At 43.6% G+C, this 18,217-nt stretch overlaps 1 protein-coding gene across 2 annotated transcripts; it reads right to left on the reverse strand.

Annotated features, from left to right (window-relative positions):
* Window positions 1–134: 134 nt before the first annotated feature.
* Window positions 135–4,954, reverse strand: LOC119309507 (alanine aminotransferase 2-like). 2 transcript variants are annotated; one of them, XM_037585500.1, is made up of 15 exons: window positions 4,641–4,954; window positions 4,477–4,527; window positions 4,018–4,068; window positions 3,871–3,936; window positions 3,719–3,780; window positions 3,429–3,507; window positions 3,092–3,196; window positions 2,887–2,997; window positions 2,571–2,708; window positions 2,372–2,446; window positions 2,170–2,290; window positions 1,923–2,077; window positions 1,074–1,148; window positions 721–924; window positions 135–532 (listed from the first exon to the last, which is right to left on the reverse strand). In XM_037585500.1, exons 1-15 carry the CDS (start codon window positions 4,689–4,691, stop codon window positions 392–394), a joined length of 1,485 nt encoding a protein of 494 aa, XP_037441397.1. In that variant the 5' UTR covers window positions 4,692–4,954; the 3' UTR covers window positions 135–391. The 2 variants fall into 2 exon arrangements, with proteins under 2 accessions (XP_037441397.1, XP_037441396.1); XM_037585499.1 differs by having other exon boundaries at window positions 4,018–4,527.
* Window positions 4,955–18,217: the final 13,263 nt, after the last annotated feature.

Here is an 18,217-nt window from a genome sequence, read left to right on the forward strand (position 1 = left end):
GTGTTGTCCTTTGCTCGCTCTAGTCGTCTCGGAATTCGGATCCTCTGAATGTTGGATGCCGTGAATTGAGGTGCAGAATCAGTGTACATTGAACTGCCAGTTTCGTTGCACTATGACTATGATCATCACGGCAATGAGACAGGCAGCTACATATACCAGGCTTGCACTTTGCAGAGCCAAAATGTGTTACAGCAACACAGGCTTAATTTACAGGGAAGGACGAACACACCGCTGCCAAAGTTTATTTATTGGTAGTACAACACAGGCTTAATTTACAGGGTAGTGAAAGTTTATTTATTGGCAGTACAACACAGGTTTAATTTACAAGGTAGTGAAGATCACACCTTCGGAGCTCTGACCGGCCTGTGGCTTGTGTAGGTGAAAGTGCGCATCAGCTTCGGTTGCGGAACTCGTTCATGAAGGACTCGTGGAACTCCTTGAGGCGTGGGATCATCGCCTTGATCTTGTCCTCGCCGGGGAGGATCGTGCACCGGATATGCCATGTCCCGGTGGCCTTGTTGCGCCCAGACACCTTTGATGCGTCCATGGAAGTCGTTTGCAACAAGATCAAAGGCCACCACAGTCAGGCAACTAATAATATCTTGTAACATATGCATGTGCATGGAAACAACTTCAAGTACTAGACAACACCATCTTCCTTATATTTTTTTCCCTTACAGATGCAGTCCTGATAAATAATAAAACAAAAAAAGGACTGACCTGGTGGAATCCAGAGCCAGGGACAATGGCGATCCCGGTGGCGTTGAGAAGGCGGCACGCGTAGAACATGTCTGGAGACATGCCCTCGGCCTTGGCGGCTTTGATCGCCGCTGCAGGGAGGTGGATCCGTGGGAAGGCGTAGATTGCACCTTCTACTTTGTTGCAGGTCATTCCCTCCAGGCTGCTGAATGCGCTCGCCAAGGTCTGTGAAGACCACATGAGGGCCAGCCACATGGTATTTATCAGTACAAGGTATGCAAGACTTGTCTCACTGAGTCATTTCATCATTCCTCTCATAGAGGAGGAAGAAGAAAGATGGCGTGCTGGTTGACAACATGTACGTAGGAGGATACCTTGGCGCGCTTGGCGAGAGATAAACGGATGTCTTCCTTTTCAGCCATAAAATCCTCAAAACAACCATCTCCCAGCTGCAAATATCAAGATGAGTTTGGTAAAAACAAACACATGCATATCTATTCTTTTCAAGGTGGGGGGTTGTCTATTCTGTGAGAAAATTGAGGCAGTAAGTGTTAAGGGGCAACAAATATTGCAAAGGACACAAAAACCTCTTATCTAAAAAGCAGAACGAAGATCTCATCAAAGCTGCATCAAATCAATTTTGATTACAAGTATGCCAATGGTGGGAACAATTACATCAATAATACCCTAATAAAAACGGCCCAAGAAACTTGCAGCAAAAGTCAATAAGGATTTTTTTTGCTGAAAATAATTATTTGGGTACTATCATGTAAGGACTTCAATAGCTGGCGAAGGTTCGCTGGGGAGGACGACATTGCGAACGATTTCCATGGCAATTTTAGTTATATGGGGGCAGCAATTTCTTCGGACTAGTATGACAATTCCTTCCTAGAGAAGGCAATTTTTTCAAAAAACTGTCATTGTTTGATCTCGATCAAACGACTGCGAGGGCATTCACTGGAAGTTCCTTCCCAGCGAACGTTTGACCAGCTAGCATTACCGATAAAGGATGGCAGCTTTACAATGCTTTCAGGATAAGATAAGATATACTCCCTCCACCCCGAATTACTCGTCTTAGATTTCTCTAGATATGGATGTATCTAACATGTTTTAGTGTCTAGATACATCCGTATCTAGATAAATCTAAGACAAGTAATTTAGGACGGAGGTTGTAGTAATTAAAATAAATTATCACAAACACAAGAAAGGCAGGACGAACGAACCTTCGGTGGATCCATAGCAAGGCTAGTAAGAATTTGACCACTTGTGTTGGGGCAAAGAGTCACAGAAGCCACTTTGCGAATCTCACCCATCACATCATCTCCAAAACCACATATCTCCATGTAGCCTCCCCTTCTGCCACATTCTCCAGAGAACCCTGTCAAGTTCAGATGATGAAAAAATAACCATCTGCTCTAAGGCTTATTTTCCAGAGGCTATGAACTATGTTTCTGATGAACAGCGGTTTACCCATCGAGACCGAGTGAAATGACACTATGGAGATGTCATTCTCGTCATACCCAAGTGATCTGGCTACTTTCTTGAAAGAATGGAATTTCTTATCCTCCACATAGACGTTATCTTGGTATACCTGTAAATACATTTACACAAATGTAGGATGTCTACACACGCGTCCGCGTCACAAAACTACTGCAGCTCACCAAGTGCAAACCTCATCGGCAAGCATAACCAAACCTTCTTTCCGACAAAATTCTACTATCTCCTCCTGGTTGGTGATAGACAGTACCTACAGCAGAGCTTGCAGATGTTGAGTTTCAGCATTAATTTAGGGAACCTTCTAGATTTTTTGTTTTGTTTTATCCCATTCACATTTATGGTATTGCAAGGTACATAAATATCTGTTTGCGTGCCTGTCCCGTCGGATTTCCGGGGTTTATGATCACCATAGCCCGAACAGTCAAACCTGCGATGCGTGCCTCCTCCAAGCACCTCTTTACTTCGAAGATCTCAAGCCCCCAATCACCGTCCTCACTAAGATTGTATGGTACCTACAAACCAAATTTAGTAACTTGGTCATTTCTTGCATGTAATAAAATGAGCAGTCCTTTACACTTTTTAAGTAAAAAATGTCAGGAATCTGATCTATAGGTTTGAGATGCAATGAAAAAAAAAAGTACTGAAGAATTGCGACCGCTGATCAATTATTTCATAAAGCTAGCACCATACCATAGTCCCACCATGAAGTATAATGGACGCCGAGTATAACGGATATTCAGGTAAAGGGCATAGAATGCCATCTTCTTGGGACCTAATGAGTATCTGCATACTCAAATTAATCTGGAAGGAAGAAATGAAAAATGCAGCCCAATTTAGCATATCGAGATAGACGAAATGCATTGATGTGATCGAGCTGTTGAATGTAGAGTATTACGGCTGAACTCGCTCCATCTGTCAGAAAGATGTCCTCTGGTCTTGATGGAAAACCATCTCTTGCAGCGATTCCATTTGCAACTGCTTCCCGCAAACTTCTGATTCCCTGATCATGTTAGAGGAGTTTACAACAACGAGGTGCAGAATAATAGTATGGGAAAAATATTATCATCGTCGGACAAGACGACAACACCAAGGCCAGGGCACTGGTCCTACTAAGTGGTGATCTCTTTCTGAGTGCTGGTGCACTAATGCGGCATCGCCTCAAAAGTCGAAACATAGACGACTCTAGTTTATGCAGCTGATTGTAAGATTATCTTGGTATTCCAATGTAATACCTGATTGTTAGTATATGCACCAGAGTTTCTGCCGGGCATGGACTCAATAATCTTCCGCGCTCTATTTATGGCACATGGGCTGTAATAGCAGGTTGAAACAACACCGGTCAGGTTTCGACGAATCAAATCGTCACAGCAAGATGGTGCATGATACTAGCAACTTTTGTGCTAGAACTGACAGCAAACTCATCAATGGCTGAAGAATTTGCTTTTCTTTTGAACAGAAAATTGTGAGAGGTGGGTAAACAGACTCTGAGCTAGTAGTACAGTATTATTTAAGCCCAACAAACCTGAATAGCATACGAGTTTCATCCCTGTGCAGGAGAGCTGGATTGTCACACAGAGAAAGAACCTGAAGGCAGATGATGATATTTGAGGCATAAGACAGCAATGCCTCCCAGATTAAGTTTTTTTTTTGGAGAGTGTGATTAAGGGTTATAACCTCACGGAAGAAGGTTATGGGTCGCTGGCCGAGAGCCTGGGGGTTCCCAAGGTTGCAGTATGTTATCTGCAAGGAAGCAACTCATCATCATCGATTAGTGATTTTGGCCAGGATTGAACATAAGTATATATGTAAACAAAGACGCACCTCTGGAAAAGGGCGAGAACCTGGGCTCTTCTCCATCTCCTGCGCCAACCGCTGGATAACACGAAAACCGGCATATGCCGATAGGAAACTTGTACGGTCAAACCAGTGTTTTTGCAGATGTATTATGGGCCAGGAATGCCAGATGATACCAAAGATCAAAGTTGGATGCATCATCTGAACTGGCTGTAGTGCAAAATGCAGTCTAGCACTTAGTTTCAGTTTACAGAAGTCATTTCTTTAGTTGGCTTGTGCACTACTTTAGTTTCAGTTTACAGCAGTCATTTCTTTAGTTAGCTTGTGCACTCGGGTACTACTATGTCAGAGGTAACCCACTGGCCACTGCCACTGGCTGTGTCGATAGACAGACAGTCTGACTGGACTGCGACACATACATACATACATACATACATGGACAGATGAACGGCGGGGGGTGAGCGCAGGCAGCACTGTTGCTGTTACCTCTGCGTGCCTGGCGATCTCCCCGCAGGGCTCGTAGTCGAAGATCTTCACCTGCGAGTGAGGAAGAAAGAAAAACATGGAGAATCGAGTCAGGTTTGGCGTACGTGAAGAAGGGCAAGCACCAGGAGCAGGGGGGGAGGCGTCCGTCAGGTACGGTACGGTACCTTGGGGTTTATGGTCTCGGCGGTGATGGAGGCGGTCTTGTTGTACGACATGGCGCGGGGCGGCGCCGGCGAGGAGAGAGCGCGCGCGGGCGGGGAAGGAAGGAGGAGAGCTTGGCTAAGGTGGCGCAGAGGAGAGGGGAGGGGAGGATGCAGAGAGTGAGTGATTGTGCCGTGCTGGGTGGCAGAGGCCGCCGGGTCAAGGGGTACGGGGGAGCTTAGGCGGTGGCGGTGGGCACTGCTTGGCAGGCCGCGGCTGCCACGTCCAGCGTGGGAACAAGCCTCTGAGTCTGGACCTTCGGCGGCGTGTAAGCAAAGCCGAGAGAGCTGCCCCTGCCGCGCGTCCGTCCGACCTGTGGGGTTCGGCCGGCATGGTTTTCTCAAGCAGTATTGCGACAGTGGTAGTATGGCGCTTCACGGGCGTGTGTGCAAGATCCACTCACCCCACACCAAATTTTCTTTGGCCAGTACTACGCGCGGGCGCGCCGGCCGAAATACTCGGCCGGTCGCATGCTAGCCACTAGATTAGATTATTATGCGCCGTTTGATTGAGGCTAGACCGGCGGACGCGCAAACATCTCTTTCTCTGTCCTACGTTTTCACCTCACACATATGATGCTAGCTGGTGGCGCATGCGCGCGGATGCCAGGTCGCGAGGTCCGCGGCGAGTGCCGACCTGCTAGCAACACGTCACCTCGCCGTTGTCAGCGACGTAGAGCGCCTCTTGCCGCAGACCCTTTGTGTCGCCCCATCAACGGCCGGCTCGCGGACAACATTGGACAACATCTCGCCGCGTGCAGCACCTCGGTGGTCCGCCGTTCAGCGTCGCCACCGGCCGCCGTCGTAGCGCACAGGTCGCAGCACCTCCGTGCTCCGCCACACAGCCCCGTCGTCGCCGCCCGCCATTGTCAGCTTCCTGTCTTTGGTTGAAGCTTTTTCAAAAGCTAGTTGTAACTTTCTCGTCGCCGGTTGTAGCTTCTTGTGGTGCGCGATGGCCAATCCTTAGCTTTCCCGTCTTTGATTGAAGCTTTTCCAGAAGTCGGTTGTAGCTTTCTTGTCGCCAGTTGCAGCTTTTCGTGGTGTGCGATGGCTGGCCCTCAGCTTCCCGGTCTTTGATTGAAGCTTTCCTAGAAACCAATTGTAGCTTTCTCGACCACCGGTCGTAGCATTTTGTGATGCTGGTTGCAGCTCTTTCACTCGCCGGTCGCTACCCTTACTTCCTCTGGTACCAGCAAAAAATGGCGACGGTAGTAGCATTTTGCGCAGCTGGTTGAAGCTCCGCTACGCGCCGGTCACAACACCTACTTTCTCTGTTCCAGCAAAAAATGCCGTTGGCTGTAGCAATTGGCACACTGGTTGCAGCTCCGCCACATGCCGGTCGTAGCTCCTCTGTAGCCAGTTGCAGCACCCTGTGCATTGAGTCTACTCGCAGCTCCGACGGCCGGCCTTCCAGCACCACACGGCCGCCTTTGCAGCAAAAATAGGGAAAAAGCAGCGTCGCCGTTGACCGCTGGCAAAGAAGGTGGAGGTTGATGGGTGACAGGTTGCAGCCATTGCCGACGGCCGGTGATGTCGTGGAGCTCTAAAGTGGAAATAGGGGAAGGAAGGGGATGGTTCGCTCGGGCCGTGTGGAGCCGCAGGCCGGCTTGACGGTGTGGAGTCAGGGAAGAGAGAGTTCGTGGAGACAGATGAGTCAAGACGAGGAGGCGGCAGCACTCTGGCGAATAGAGAGAAAAATAAGACTGGGAAAAGTCGTCGTGGAGAACGAATGAGTGGGCTCACACCCTTCGCGTTGGGATAAGAAAGATTGCAACGGAAAAAACAGCGTTGTGTGTGGCCCGCATGGAAAGCTGCGTCTGTGAGCGGATAACGTTTCACAAGAAAGGTGAAAAACGGGCCGCAGGATTCAGCCCGATCGAGCGGCGCCTGCAGGACCGGCCGAAGCTTCGGCCAGTGCGCCGTTTGCAAACGTTTTCCATTTTCTTTCTTCTATTCTACCGTAAAAAGAGGCTGGGGACATCGAGTTTATAGTCTCCAACTCACATGCATCGTTCGTATGAACAGTAAAATTCAAAAAAAATGGTAAATACAATTGTAAAACCTGTTTTTTTTGATACAGTAGGATGCCTGTGCTAACCCACAAGAAAATGCATGTTTTCTTGACAAAGAGTGGATTTTATTGGCTTAAAATAAAGCATCAAAAGGACATACATAACACAACATAATAAGGGCGCACACAACCGACCCAATCCACATGTGAAAACACACCGGCAACTAGCAAGGTCATAAGACAAAAACTATGCGTAGACGAGGAAAAAAGAAGAAAAAAACCCAAAGCGATCAGATCATCAATCAACAAACTAGAACTGAGACCATAGCGGCACTAACCATAAACACCACATGGATGACAATGATCTTCGACAACAATGCCTTCAGGGAGGGAGGGACATTCAAGTGCCGCCGTCACCGAATCTAACCACAAAGGCCAGAATCAAAGTTTTCACCCTGAAGAATCAGTCTAAGCATATCCGAACAATGCCTCCAACAAGGTAACGGCATAAAAAATGTCGCCATTGCCAGGTATAACCACTCAGGTCTAACCAGGCTTTCGCCTCGGAGCTCGAGATAGGGTGCTCGCAGCACATCGAAATAACAGTGTTGTCACCACCGCTTTTCCGCAATCCCAACATCTACAATTGGACTGCCGCCACTCCATAACCATCTCTCCGCGTTAAGTCGCCGTTCATAATTTTTGTCTACAACTGAAGTCATCCACCAGATCAAGAAATAAAACCTCCCAAAGTCTTTTCGATGATCTCGATGTGGTTCTGTAGGAAGTCACTGCAAAACAATCTACTAACACCACCATCGAACCGATCAGATCAAAATCACCACCACCAACAGAGGATCGCAGCGTCGCCGGTCGGCACCACACAAGCAGAAGGCCAGCTCATCGCCGCAGCCCCACATGCCCATACGTCGTCAGCACCCCGTGTCGTCCGCCGTCATCTGGTCGTCAGATCATGGTGGAATCAATTGAACACAAGCCTGGTACGACACACCACTGATACGTCTCCATCGTATGTATAATTTTTGATTGTTCTATGCCAATATTATCTAACTTTCATATACTTTTGGCAACTTTTTATATTATTTTTGGGACTAACATATTGATCCAGTGCCCAGTGCCAGTTCCTGCTTGTTGCATGTTTTATGTTTCGCAGAAAACCCATATCAAACGGAGTCCAAACGGGATAAAAACGGACGGAGAATTATTTTGGAATATTTGTGATTTTTGGGAAGTAAAATCAACACGACACGGTGCCCGAGGTGGCCAAGAGATAGGGGGATGCACCCCAGGGAGGCAGGCGTGCCCTGGACTCTCCTGGGCCCCCCGTAAGGCGGTTGACGTTCTTATTTTGCCGCAAGAAAGCTAATTTTATGAGAAAGATCTGGGTGAAAGATTCACCCTAATCGGAGTTACGGATCTCCGGATATAAAAAAAACGGTGAAGGGGCAGAATCTGAGAACGCAGAAACAGAGAGAGATAGAGAGACAGATCCAATCTCGGAGGGGCTCTCGCCCCTCCCACGCCATGGGAGCCAAGGACCAGAGGGGAAACCCTTCTCCCATCTAGGGAGGAGGTCAAGGAAGAAGAAGAAGGGGGGCTCTCTCCCCCTTACTTCAGGTGGCGCCGGAGCGCTGCCGGGGGCCATCATCATCACCGCGATCTCCACCAACACCTCCATCATATTCACCAACATCTCCATCACCTTCCCCCTTCTATCTACAGCGGTCCACTCTCCCGCAACCCGCTGTACCCTCTACTTGAACATGGTGCTTTATGCTTCATATTATTATCCAATGATGTGTTGCCATCCTATGATGTCTGAGTAGATTTTTGTTGTCCTATCGGTGATTAATGAGTTGCTATGATTGGTTTGAATTACATGTTTTATTATTGGTGCTGTCCTATTGTGCCCTCCGTGTTGCGCAAGCGTGAGGGATTCCCGCTGTAGGGTTTGCAGTATGTTTATGATTTGCTTATGGTGGGTGGCATGAGTGACAGAAGCACAGACCCGAGTAAGTAGGTTGTTTGCGTATGGGATAAAGGGGACTTGATACTTTAATGCTATGGTTGGGTTTTACCTTAATGGTCTTTAGTAGTTGCGGATGCTTGCTAGAGTTTAAATCATAAGTGCATATGATCCAAGAAGAGAAAGTATGTTAGCTTATGCCTCTTCCTCAAATAGAATTGCAATAGTGACTACCGGTCTAGTAACGTAGTCAATTGCTTAGGGACAATTTCACAACTCATACCACCACTTTTCCACACTCGCTATATTTACTTTCTTGCTTATTTATCTAAACAACCCCTAGCTTTTATTTACGTGTTCTTTATTATCTTGCAAAACTATCCAACAACACCTACAAAGTACTTCTAGTTTCATACTTGTTCTACATAAAGCGAACACTAAGCGTGAGTAGAGTCGTATCAGTGGCAGATAGGACTTGAGAGTATATTTGTTCTACCTTTAGCTCCTCGTTGGGTTCGACACTCTTACTTATCGAAAGAGGCTACATTGATCCCGTATACTTGCGGGTTATCAAGACCTTTTTCTGGCACCGTTGCCGGGGACTCATAGCATGGGGTGAATATTCTCGTGTGTGCTTGTTTGCTTTATCACTAAGTAAATTTTATTTGCTGTTCTAAGTTGTTCTCTATCTTTATTATGGATATGGAACACGAAATACCAAAAAAATTAGGCGTAGATGCTACTCATGGAGACGGGGAACCTCCTAAAACCCTCGATGCTCGTTATGTGAAAGAAATTATGTGCTACTTTAATAATCCTGAGAAAACCCCATTCAACTTTGTTATGGGAGACACCTTGGACCAACGTGAATGCTTTAGGGATTATCGCTTGGCACAAAAAGGGAAACTATTATTGGATCAAATTCAAATGTTGAAGTGGTATGCTAGGCAACTATGCTTGATACATGATTATACTTGTTGCTCTAGGATGAAGGCTCCACACTTTCCCTTTTCATGCAAATTCAATGATAATAAAACCTTAGCTTCTTATGCTAATGGTATCTATGATTACTATGATGTGGAACAAATAGAAGAATTTGTTGCTTTTATGGGTGCTTATGAGATTGAATCTATGTTTAAAGCGTTTAACGATTTTGATGATTTAGTTTATAGACCAGAAAATTTAGCTATACTTAGATATTGCTATAAAAATTATGAATACAATTACAATATTAATGCATTTATTGAGAAAGTCTCCGCTGTCCAAGAAGAGACTAATATTTTGCAGGAATCTATGGAAGAAGAAATTGATGAAACTGTGAGCTCATTGGATGAAAAAGATGATGAGGAGAGCGAAGAACAAAAGAAGGAAGAGCCGATTGATCATCCGTGCCCACCTTCTAATGAGAGTAACTTTTCAACTCATACATTGTTTAATTCCCCTTCGTGCTTACCGAAGGATGATTGCTATGATCCCGTTGATTATCTTGAAATATCCCTTTTTGATGATGCTTGCTATGCTTGTGGCCAAGATACTAATATGAATTATGCTTATGGAGATGAACTTGCTATAGTTCCTTATCTTAAACATGAAATTGTTGCTATTGCACCCACGCATGATAGTCCTATTATCTTTTTGAATTCTTCAAACTACACTATATCGGAGAAGTTTGTGCTTATTAAGGATTATATTGATGGGTTGCCTTTTACCGTTGCACGTGATAATTTTGTTAGATATAATATGCATGTGCTTGCTGCTCCTACTTGCAATTATTATGAGAGAGGAACTATGTCTCCACCTCTCTATGTTTTCAACACGATAGAATTGCAAGAAACTGCTTATATATGCATTGGCCTTTACTTGGTGTGCATGAATTGTTCTTTTATGACATGCCGATGCATAGGAAGAGAGTTAGACTTCGTTGTTGCATGATATATGTTACTTTGTGCTCACTACTAAATTACAAATCATTGTTAATTAAAATTGGCTTTGATATACCTTGGGATCCGGGTGGATTCATTACTTGAGCACTATATGCCTAGCTTAATGGCTTTAAAGAAAGTGCTGCCAGGGAGACAACCGGGAAGTTTTAGAGAGTCATTTATTTCTGTTGAGTGCTTTTATATAGTTTAAAAACAAAAAAATAAAGAGAAGAACCTAAAACTTTTTAAAAAGGAAAGTGAAAGTGAGAAAGACAAGCATTGTTGAAGTGGGAGAGCTCCTTGAACTTTGTTCATGCTCACGGAAACTTTGTGAATCTTGATTACAGAAACTTTTCATCAAAAATAATTATTCCCTTGTACAATTCCATTGTATTATAAAAATAATGTGCCAATGTTTGCCTTTAGGATGTTTACAATGCTTGTTGGTTTGTACGGTGTAGGACAGAAACTTTGGCTGTAGTGAGCGATTTTACAATTTTATCTGGAACGTCAAACAGTTCTGATTCTTTTTGCATTGTATTTCTATACAACTTGTTTATTTTTCCTAATTTTGGTAGAATTTTTGGGGTATCAGAAGTATGGTGGATGTTCAGATTGCTACAAACTATTCTGTTTTTGATACATAGTTTGCTTGTTTTGATGAATCTATCAATTTATATCGGTGGATTAAGCCATGGAAAAGCTATATTACAATAGACACAATGCAAAAACAAAATATGAATTGGTTTTCTACAGTACTTAGAGTAGTGATTTGCTTTATTATACTAACGGATCTTACAGAGTTTTCTGTTGAAGTTTTGTGTGGATGAAGTGTCTAATTGAGGATGTCTCGATATGAGGAAAAGAAAGAAAGGCAAGAGCTCAAGCTTGGGGATGCCTGAGGCAACCCAAGTAAATATTCAAGGAGACTCAAGCGTCTAAGCTTGGGGATGCCCCGGAAGGCATCCCCTCTTTCTTCAACAAGTATCAGTATGTTTTCAGATTCGTTTTGTTCATGCGATATGTGCAAGTCTTGGAGCGTCTTTTGCATTTAGTTTTCACTTTTATTTTATGCACCATGCTGGTATGAGATAGTCCTTGGTTGATTTATAGAATGCTCATTGCACTTCACTTAAATCTTTTGAGTATGGATTTATAGAATGCTTCATGTGCTTCACTTATATCATTTGAAGTTTGGATTGCCTGTTTCTCTTCACATAGAAAACCGCCATTTGTAGAATGCTCTTTTGCTTCACTTATATTTGTTAGAGCATGGGCATATCTTTTGTAGAAAGTGTTAAACTCTCTTGCTTCACTTATATCAATTTAGGGAGATGATAGGAATTGGTCATTCACATGGTTAGTCATAAAATCCTACATAAACTTGTGGATCACTGAATATGATATGTTTGATTTCTTACAATGGTTTTGTGATATAGAGGTGATAATATGTGGGAGGTACTAGTAGATGGTTGTGTTTAGTAAGGATGTTGCTGTTAAGGTTTGTGATTCCCAAAGCATGCACGTATGGTCTACTAACTATGTAACCAAATTGGAGCGCATTGTATTTTGATTGTTTATCTTTGCATGAAGGTCGGGGGCGCGTGATGGTTAACTCCTACCAACCTCCCCCCTAGGAGCATGCGCGTAGTACTTTGTTTCAAGGGCTAATAAATTTTTGCAATAAGTATGTGTGTTCTTTATGACTAATGTTGAGTCCATGGATTATACGCACTCTCACCCTTCCATATTGCTAGCCTCTTTGGTACCATGCATTGCCCTTTCTCACCTCGAGAGTTGGTGCAAACTTCACCAGTGCATCTAAACCCCGTGATACGATACGCTCTATCACACATAAGCCTCCTTATATCTTCCTCAAAACAGCCACCATACCTACCTATCATGGCATTTCCATAGCCATTCTGAGATATATTGCCATGCAACTTCCATCATCATATATATGACTTGAGCATTCATTGTCATATTGCTTTGCATGATCATAAGATAGCTAGCATGATGTTTTCATGGCTTGTCCATTTTTTGATGTCATTGCTATGCTAGATCATTGCACATCCCGGTACACCAACAGAAACATTCATATAGAGTCATATCTTTGTTCTAGTATCGAGTTGTAATATTGAGTTGTAAGTAAATAAAAGTGTGATGATCATCATTATAGAGCATTGCCCCATAAAAAAAAGAAAAAGAAAAAAAAGAAAAAAAAGAGGCCAAAGAAGCCTAAATAAAAAAGGGGGCCAAAGAAGCCCACCAAAAAAAAAGAAAAAAAAGAAGAAAAGAAGAAAAGAAAAGGGGCAATGTTACTATCCTTTTTCCACACTTGTGCTTCAAAGTAGCACCATGTTCTTCATATAGAGAATCTCCTATATTGTCACTTTCATATACTAGTGGGAATTTTCATTATAGAACTTGGCTTGTATATTCCAACGATGGGATTCCTCAAATGCCCTAGGTCTTCATGAGCAAGCAAGTTGGATGCACACCCACTTAGTTTCAGTTTGACCTTTCATACACTTATAGCTCTTAGTGCATCCATTGCATGGCAATCCCTACTCCTTGCATTGACATCAATTTACGGGCATCTCCATAGCCCGTTGATTAGCCGCGTCGATGTGAGACTCTCTCCCTTTTTATCTTCTCCACATAACCTCCACCATCATATTCTATTCCACCCATAGTGCTATATCCATGGCTCACGCTCATGTATTGCGTGAAAGTTGAAAAAGTTTGAGAATACTAAAGTACTCCCTCCGTCCGGAATTACTTGTCGTCAAAATGGATAAAAATGAATGTATCTAGAACTAAAATACATCTAGGTACATCCATTTCTCCGACAAGTATTTCCGGACGGAGGGAGTATGAAACAATTGCTTGGCTGACACCGGGATAGGCATGAGGGGTACCTTGTGTTAAGAAAAGGGAGTATACAAGACTATATGATTTTGTAGGGATAACGTTCTGGAAGCATTGATATTTTGAAAGACATGATTGTTTGTTGGGATGCCCTAAGTATTATTGTTTTTATGTCAAATGATAGACTATTGCTTTGAATCACTCGTGTCTTAATATTCATGCCATGATTAGACATATGATCAAGATTATGCTAGGTACCATTCCACATCAAAAATTATCTTTTTTATCATTTACCTACTCGAGGACGAGCAGGAATTAGGCTTGGGGATGCTGATACGTCTCCGTCTATGTATATTTTTTGATTGTTCCATGCCCATATTATCCAACTTTCATATACTTTTGGCAACTTTTTATATTATTTTTGGGACTGACATATTGATCCAGTGCCCAGTGCCAGTTCCTGTTTGTTGCATGTTTTATGTTTCACAGAAAACCCATATCAAACGGAGTCCAAACGGGATAAAAACGGACAAAGAGTTATTTTGGAATATTTGTGATTTTTGGAAAGTAAAATCAACGCGAGACGATGCCCGAGGTGGCCAGGAGATAGGGGGCGCACCCCAGGGAGGCAGGCGCGCCCTAGACTCTCCTGGGCCCGCCGTAAGGCGGTTGACGCTCTTCTTTTGCCCCAAGAAAGTTAATTTTATGAGAAAGATTTGGGTGAAAGATTCACCCCAATCGGAGTTACGGATCTCGGGATATAAAAGAAACGGTGAAGGGGCAGAATCTGAGAACGCGGAAACAGAGAGAGATAGAGAGACAGATCCAATCTCGAAGGGGCTCTCGCCCCTCCCACGCCATGGGAGCCAAGGACCAGAGGGGAAACCCTTCTCCCATCTAGGGAGGAGGTCAAGGAAGAATAATAAGAAGGGGGCTCTCTCCCCCTTGCTTCCGGTGGCGCCGGAGCGCTGCCGGGGGCCATCATCATCACCGCGATCTTCACCAACACCTCCATCATCTTCACCAACATCTCCATCACCTTCCCCCTTCTATCTACAGCGGTCCACTCTCCTGCAACCCGCTATACCCTCTACTTGAACATGGTGCTTTATGCTTCATATTATTATCCAATGATGTGTTGCCATTCTATGATGTCTGAGTAGATTTTCGTTGTCCTATCGGTGATTGATGAATTGCTATGATTGGTTTGAATTGCATGTTTTATTATTGGTGTTGTCCTATTGTGCCCTCCGTGTTGCGCAAGCGTGAGGGATTCCCGCTGTAGGGTTTGCAATATGTTTATGATTTGCTTATGGTGGGTGGCGTGAGTGACAGAAGCACATACCCGAGTAAGTAGGTTGTTTGCATATGAGATAAAGGGGACTTGATACTTTAATGCTATGGTTGGGTTTTACCTTAATGATCTTTAGTAGTTGCGGATGCTTGCTAGAGTTCCAATCATAAGTGCATATGATCCAAGAAGAGAAAGTATGTTAGCTTATGCCTCTCCCTCAAATAGAATTGCAATAGTGATTACCGGTCTAGTAACGTAGTCAATTTCTTAGGGACAATTTCACAACTCATACCACCACTTTTCCACACTCGCTATATTTACTTTATTGCTTCTTTAGCTAAACAGCCCCTAGCTTTTATTTACGTGTTCTTTATTATCTTGCAAACCTATCCAACAACACCTACAAAGTACTTCTAGTTTCATACTTGTTCTATGTAAAACGAACACTAAGCGTGTGTAGAGTCGTATCAGTGGCAGATAGGACTTGAGAGTATATTTGTTCTACCTTTAGCTCCTCGTTGGGTTCGACACTCTTACTTATTAAAAGAGGCTACATTGATCCCGTATACTTGCGGATTATCAGCCACCAGCTAGGGCCAGATCTGGCCGATGGCAAGCATCCCGAGATCGAGTAGGCATGCTACCGCGGCACGAAGGCGCCCACCGCTCAAGCCTTTTGCCCCTGCCATAGATGGGATCGGGGAGGGGGAGGGAAAGGGTGGGTAGGGCCGCACGTGGACAACAACTGAGGATGATGTTGTGCTGTCACTTGCCGGACTGGTCGCAGCAGCCAGTGAAGGTCTCTCGAGTCGTGCCACGATGGAATCTTGGCAAGGGGTTGGGGAGCGGAATGCACCGCCAAGATGGGAACGAGTCCGCCCCGCCGCCACCATCCTTGGGCCTGGCGTGGCTTCTCTGGCCAGCCCTTTGGCGGCGGCAATGCAGGAGCTGGCGGTGGACGGCCTCCCGGCAGCGCGCCTGCGGGTTCCCCTATGCCGCACATGAAGGACGACAGGGGGAGGGGGTGTTAATAAAACTACTACCGGTAGCAATTAATTTGGTGGTTTGTTTCAAAGGCACAAGAAAGTACATAGTCCAAAATAGTCCATCCTAGGTCGGTATCTAGAGTGACAGGATACTCCTCCATATCCTCGGCTTGGTCGACACGCGTAAAAATGTTTGCAAGCAGGGGTTGTCCCTGAGGGTGTCAACCAAACTTTCAGTGACCTCCTTGTCAAGTCTAGTGGAGTGTTGCAACCGATGCTGCAAATCAGGGTCGTTGTTTTAAAGGTATAGGTCCAAATGGTCCAAACGAGTTTTGATCGGACTGAATGAGTGTAGGTTGTGGTAAATTTGTTAATGCACCCGAAACGTGTACACCCCCTGGCTTCATGTTTGTATATTTCTTGAGAAGTTTTAAGATGGTCCCAAACAATTATTGACCATCCATTTACATTGATCAAATGGGTAGGTGATCTACTGCCTTGTGAAGGGTAAAGAGTAAGATTGACCTTCTCAAGGCTATTGATGTCTTTGAAAATCATATCTTGTGATGAGTTATATGGAAGAAAAAATGTGTATAATGGGAAAGGAGCAAATCTGACTTAATATATATACACATGTACAATCCATGTTATGTACTCGAGCTGCGTCAATTAATTTGGATCAGAGGGAGTATTTTGTTTAGGAGTTACTTCAGAAATTTTGAACCAAGTTTAGAAAACATTCATTATACCATTTTGTTTTTCAAATGAGGCTTGATTATGCGTATTTAATCAAGTGTTGTTTGTAGCTCAAATCCAACTTTTATTCATTTTGAAATATCATTTAAAGATAACCACCATTATTTCAAAGTATGCAGCATATTTAGGTATCATGTTAGCATGTAACCAAGAAAATTTAGAAATTATTCATATTTTTCTCTATCATTATTCTAACCAAAATAAATTATATACAGGTAACGCGACTCAAGCATATATATGTTTTTTTGGCAAGGCACCAATGCGAATGTAGATGGTTGAAATATTTTGTGTAAGTGTATAAAGTGATGAAGAACAGATGTCCATTGATGAATCTAATGGTGCCTCGACGAGAGCTTGTGGATCAGGGTTATATGATACTAAAATTCTTGGAAAGAAGTATACTGGTAGAAGTAATCTTCACCAATAATTTGGTTCACTCCGTGGTATCCGTCATAACTCCAGCAAATACACTTCCTCAAATTAACTAAAAATTTAAGAGCACTAGGTAATGCTTCTTCTTTCAATAAATATATAAATTCAGTTAAATTCATTGTTTATATAGTTCAATGCAGTCGTGCCGAGGCATGAAGCCATGGACACAAACCAAACTAGCCCTGTTACTCTAAATACTGAAGAACCATCCCTCAAAGTGTTCTTCCTAACCAGGCTTACTTACCCAATGGAAGACCGAAAACCAGCTTAATCTCTTGCATGCACTATGATCCGTTCTATTTGGGGGAATGAGTTTCATCTAGGTAGTCAACGAATGAAACAAAATAACAGTCACTTTTCATCCACACCTTGCCTCCCTTGAACCAGCAAACATGAGTTTTAGGACGAACTAGTTGCACAATCCAATAAAATCGACTAAGAAACCAACCCATCAAAACAATGTTTCAAATATATAGGTAGAAGAATGGTTTCCATATACACACGGACGGAAGGCAGAACTTCACATAGTCATTCATGGTAGCATATTACAAGCTGAAGGCTGTAGCAAACAGGTGCATAAACTATTGGAAATATGCCCTAGAGGCAATAATAAAATGGTTATTATCATGTTTCCTGTTCATGATAAATGTTTATTATTCATGCTAGAATTGTATTGACCGAAAACTTAAATACATATGTGGATACATATACAACACTGTGTCCCTAGTATGCCTCTACTAGACTAGCTCGTTGATCAAAGATGGTTAAGGTTTCCTAACCATAAACATAAGTTGTCATTTTATAATGAGAATGATGTGATGGACAAGACCCAACCATAAGCTTAGCATATGATCGTATCACTTAAAGTTTATTGCTATAGCTTTCTTCATGTCAAGTATCTATTCCTAAGACCATGAGATCATGCAACTCCCGGATACCGGAGGAATACCTTGTGTGCTATCAAACATCACTTCATAGATGGATGATCATAAAGATGGTCTACAGGTATCTCTGAATGTGTCTGTTGGGTTCGCATGGATCGAGACTGGGATTTGTCACTCCATATGATGGATATATATCTATGGGCCCTCTCGGTAATACAACATCGCAAGCAATGTGGCTAGTGAGTTAGTCACGAGATCTTGTATTACGCAACGAGTAAAGAGACTTGCCGGTAATGAGACTGAACTAGGTATGGAGATACCGACGATCGAATCTCGGGCAAGTTTATACCGCCAGACAAAGGGAATTGCATACGGGATTAACTGAATCCTTTACATAG

This window comes from Triticum dicoccoides, chromosome 5B, assembly GCF_002162155.2.
Source record: "Triticum dicoccoides isolate Atlit2015 ecotype Zavitan chromosome 5B, WEW_v2.0, whole genome shotgun sequence".
Taxonomy (NCBI): Eukaryota; Viridiplantae; Streptophyta; class Magnoliopsida; order Poales; family Poaceae; genus Triticum; species Triticum dicoccoides.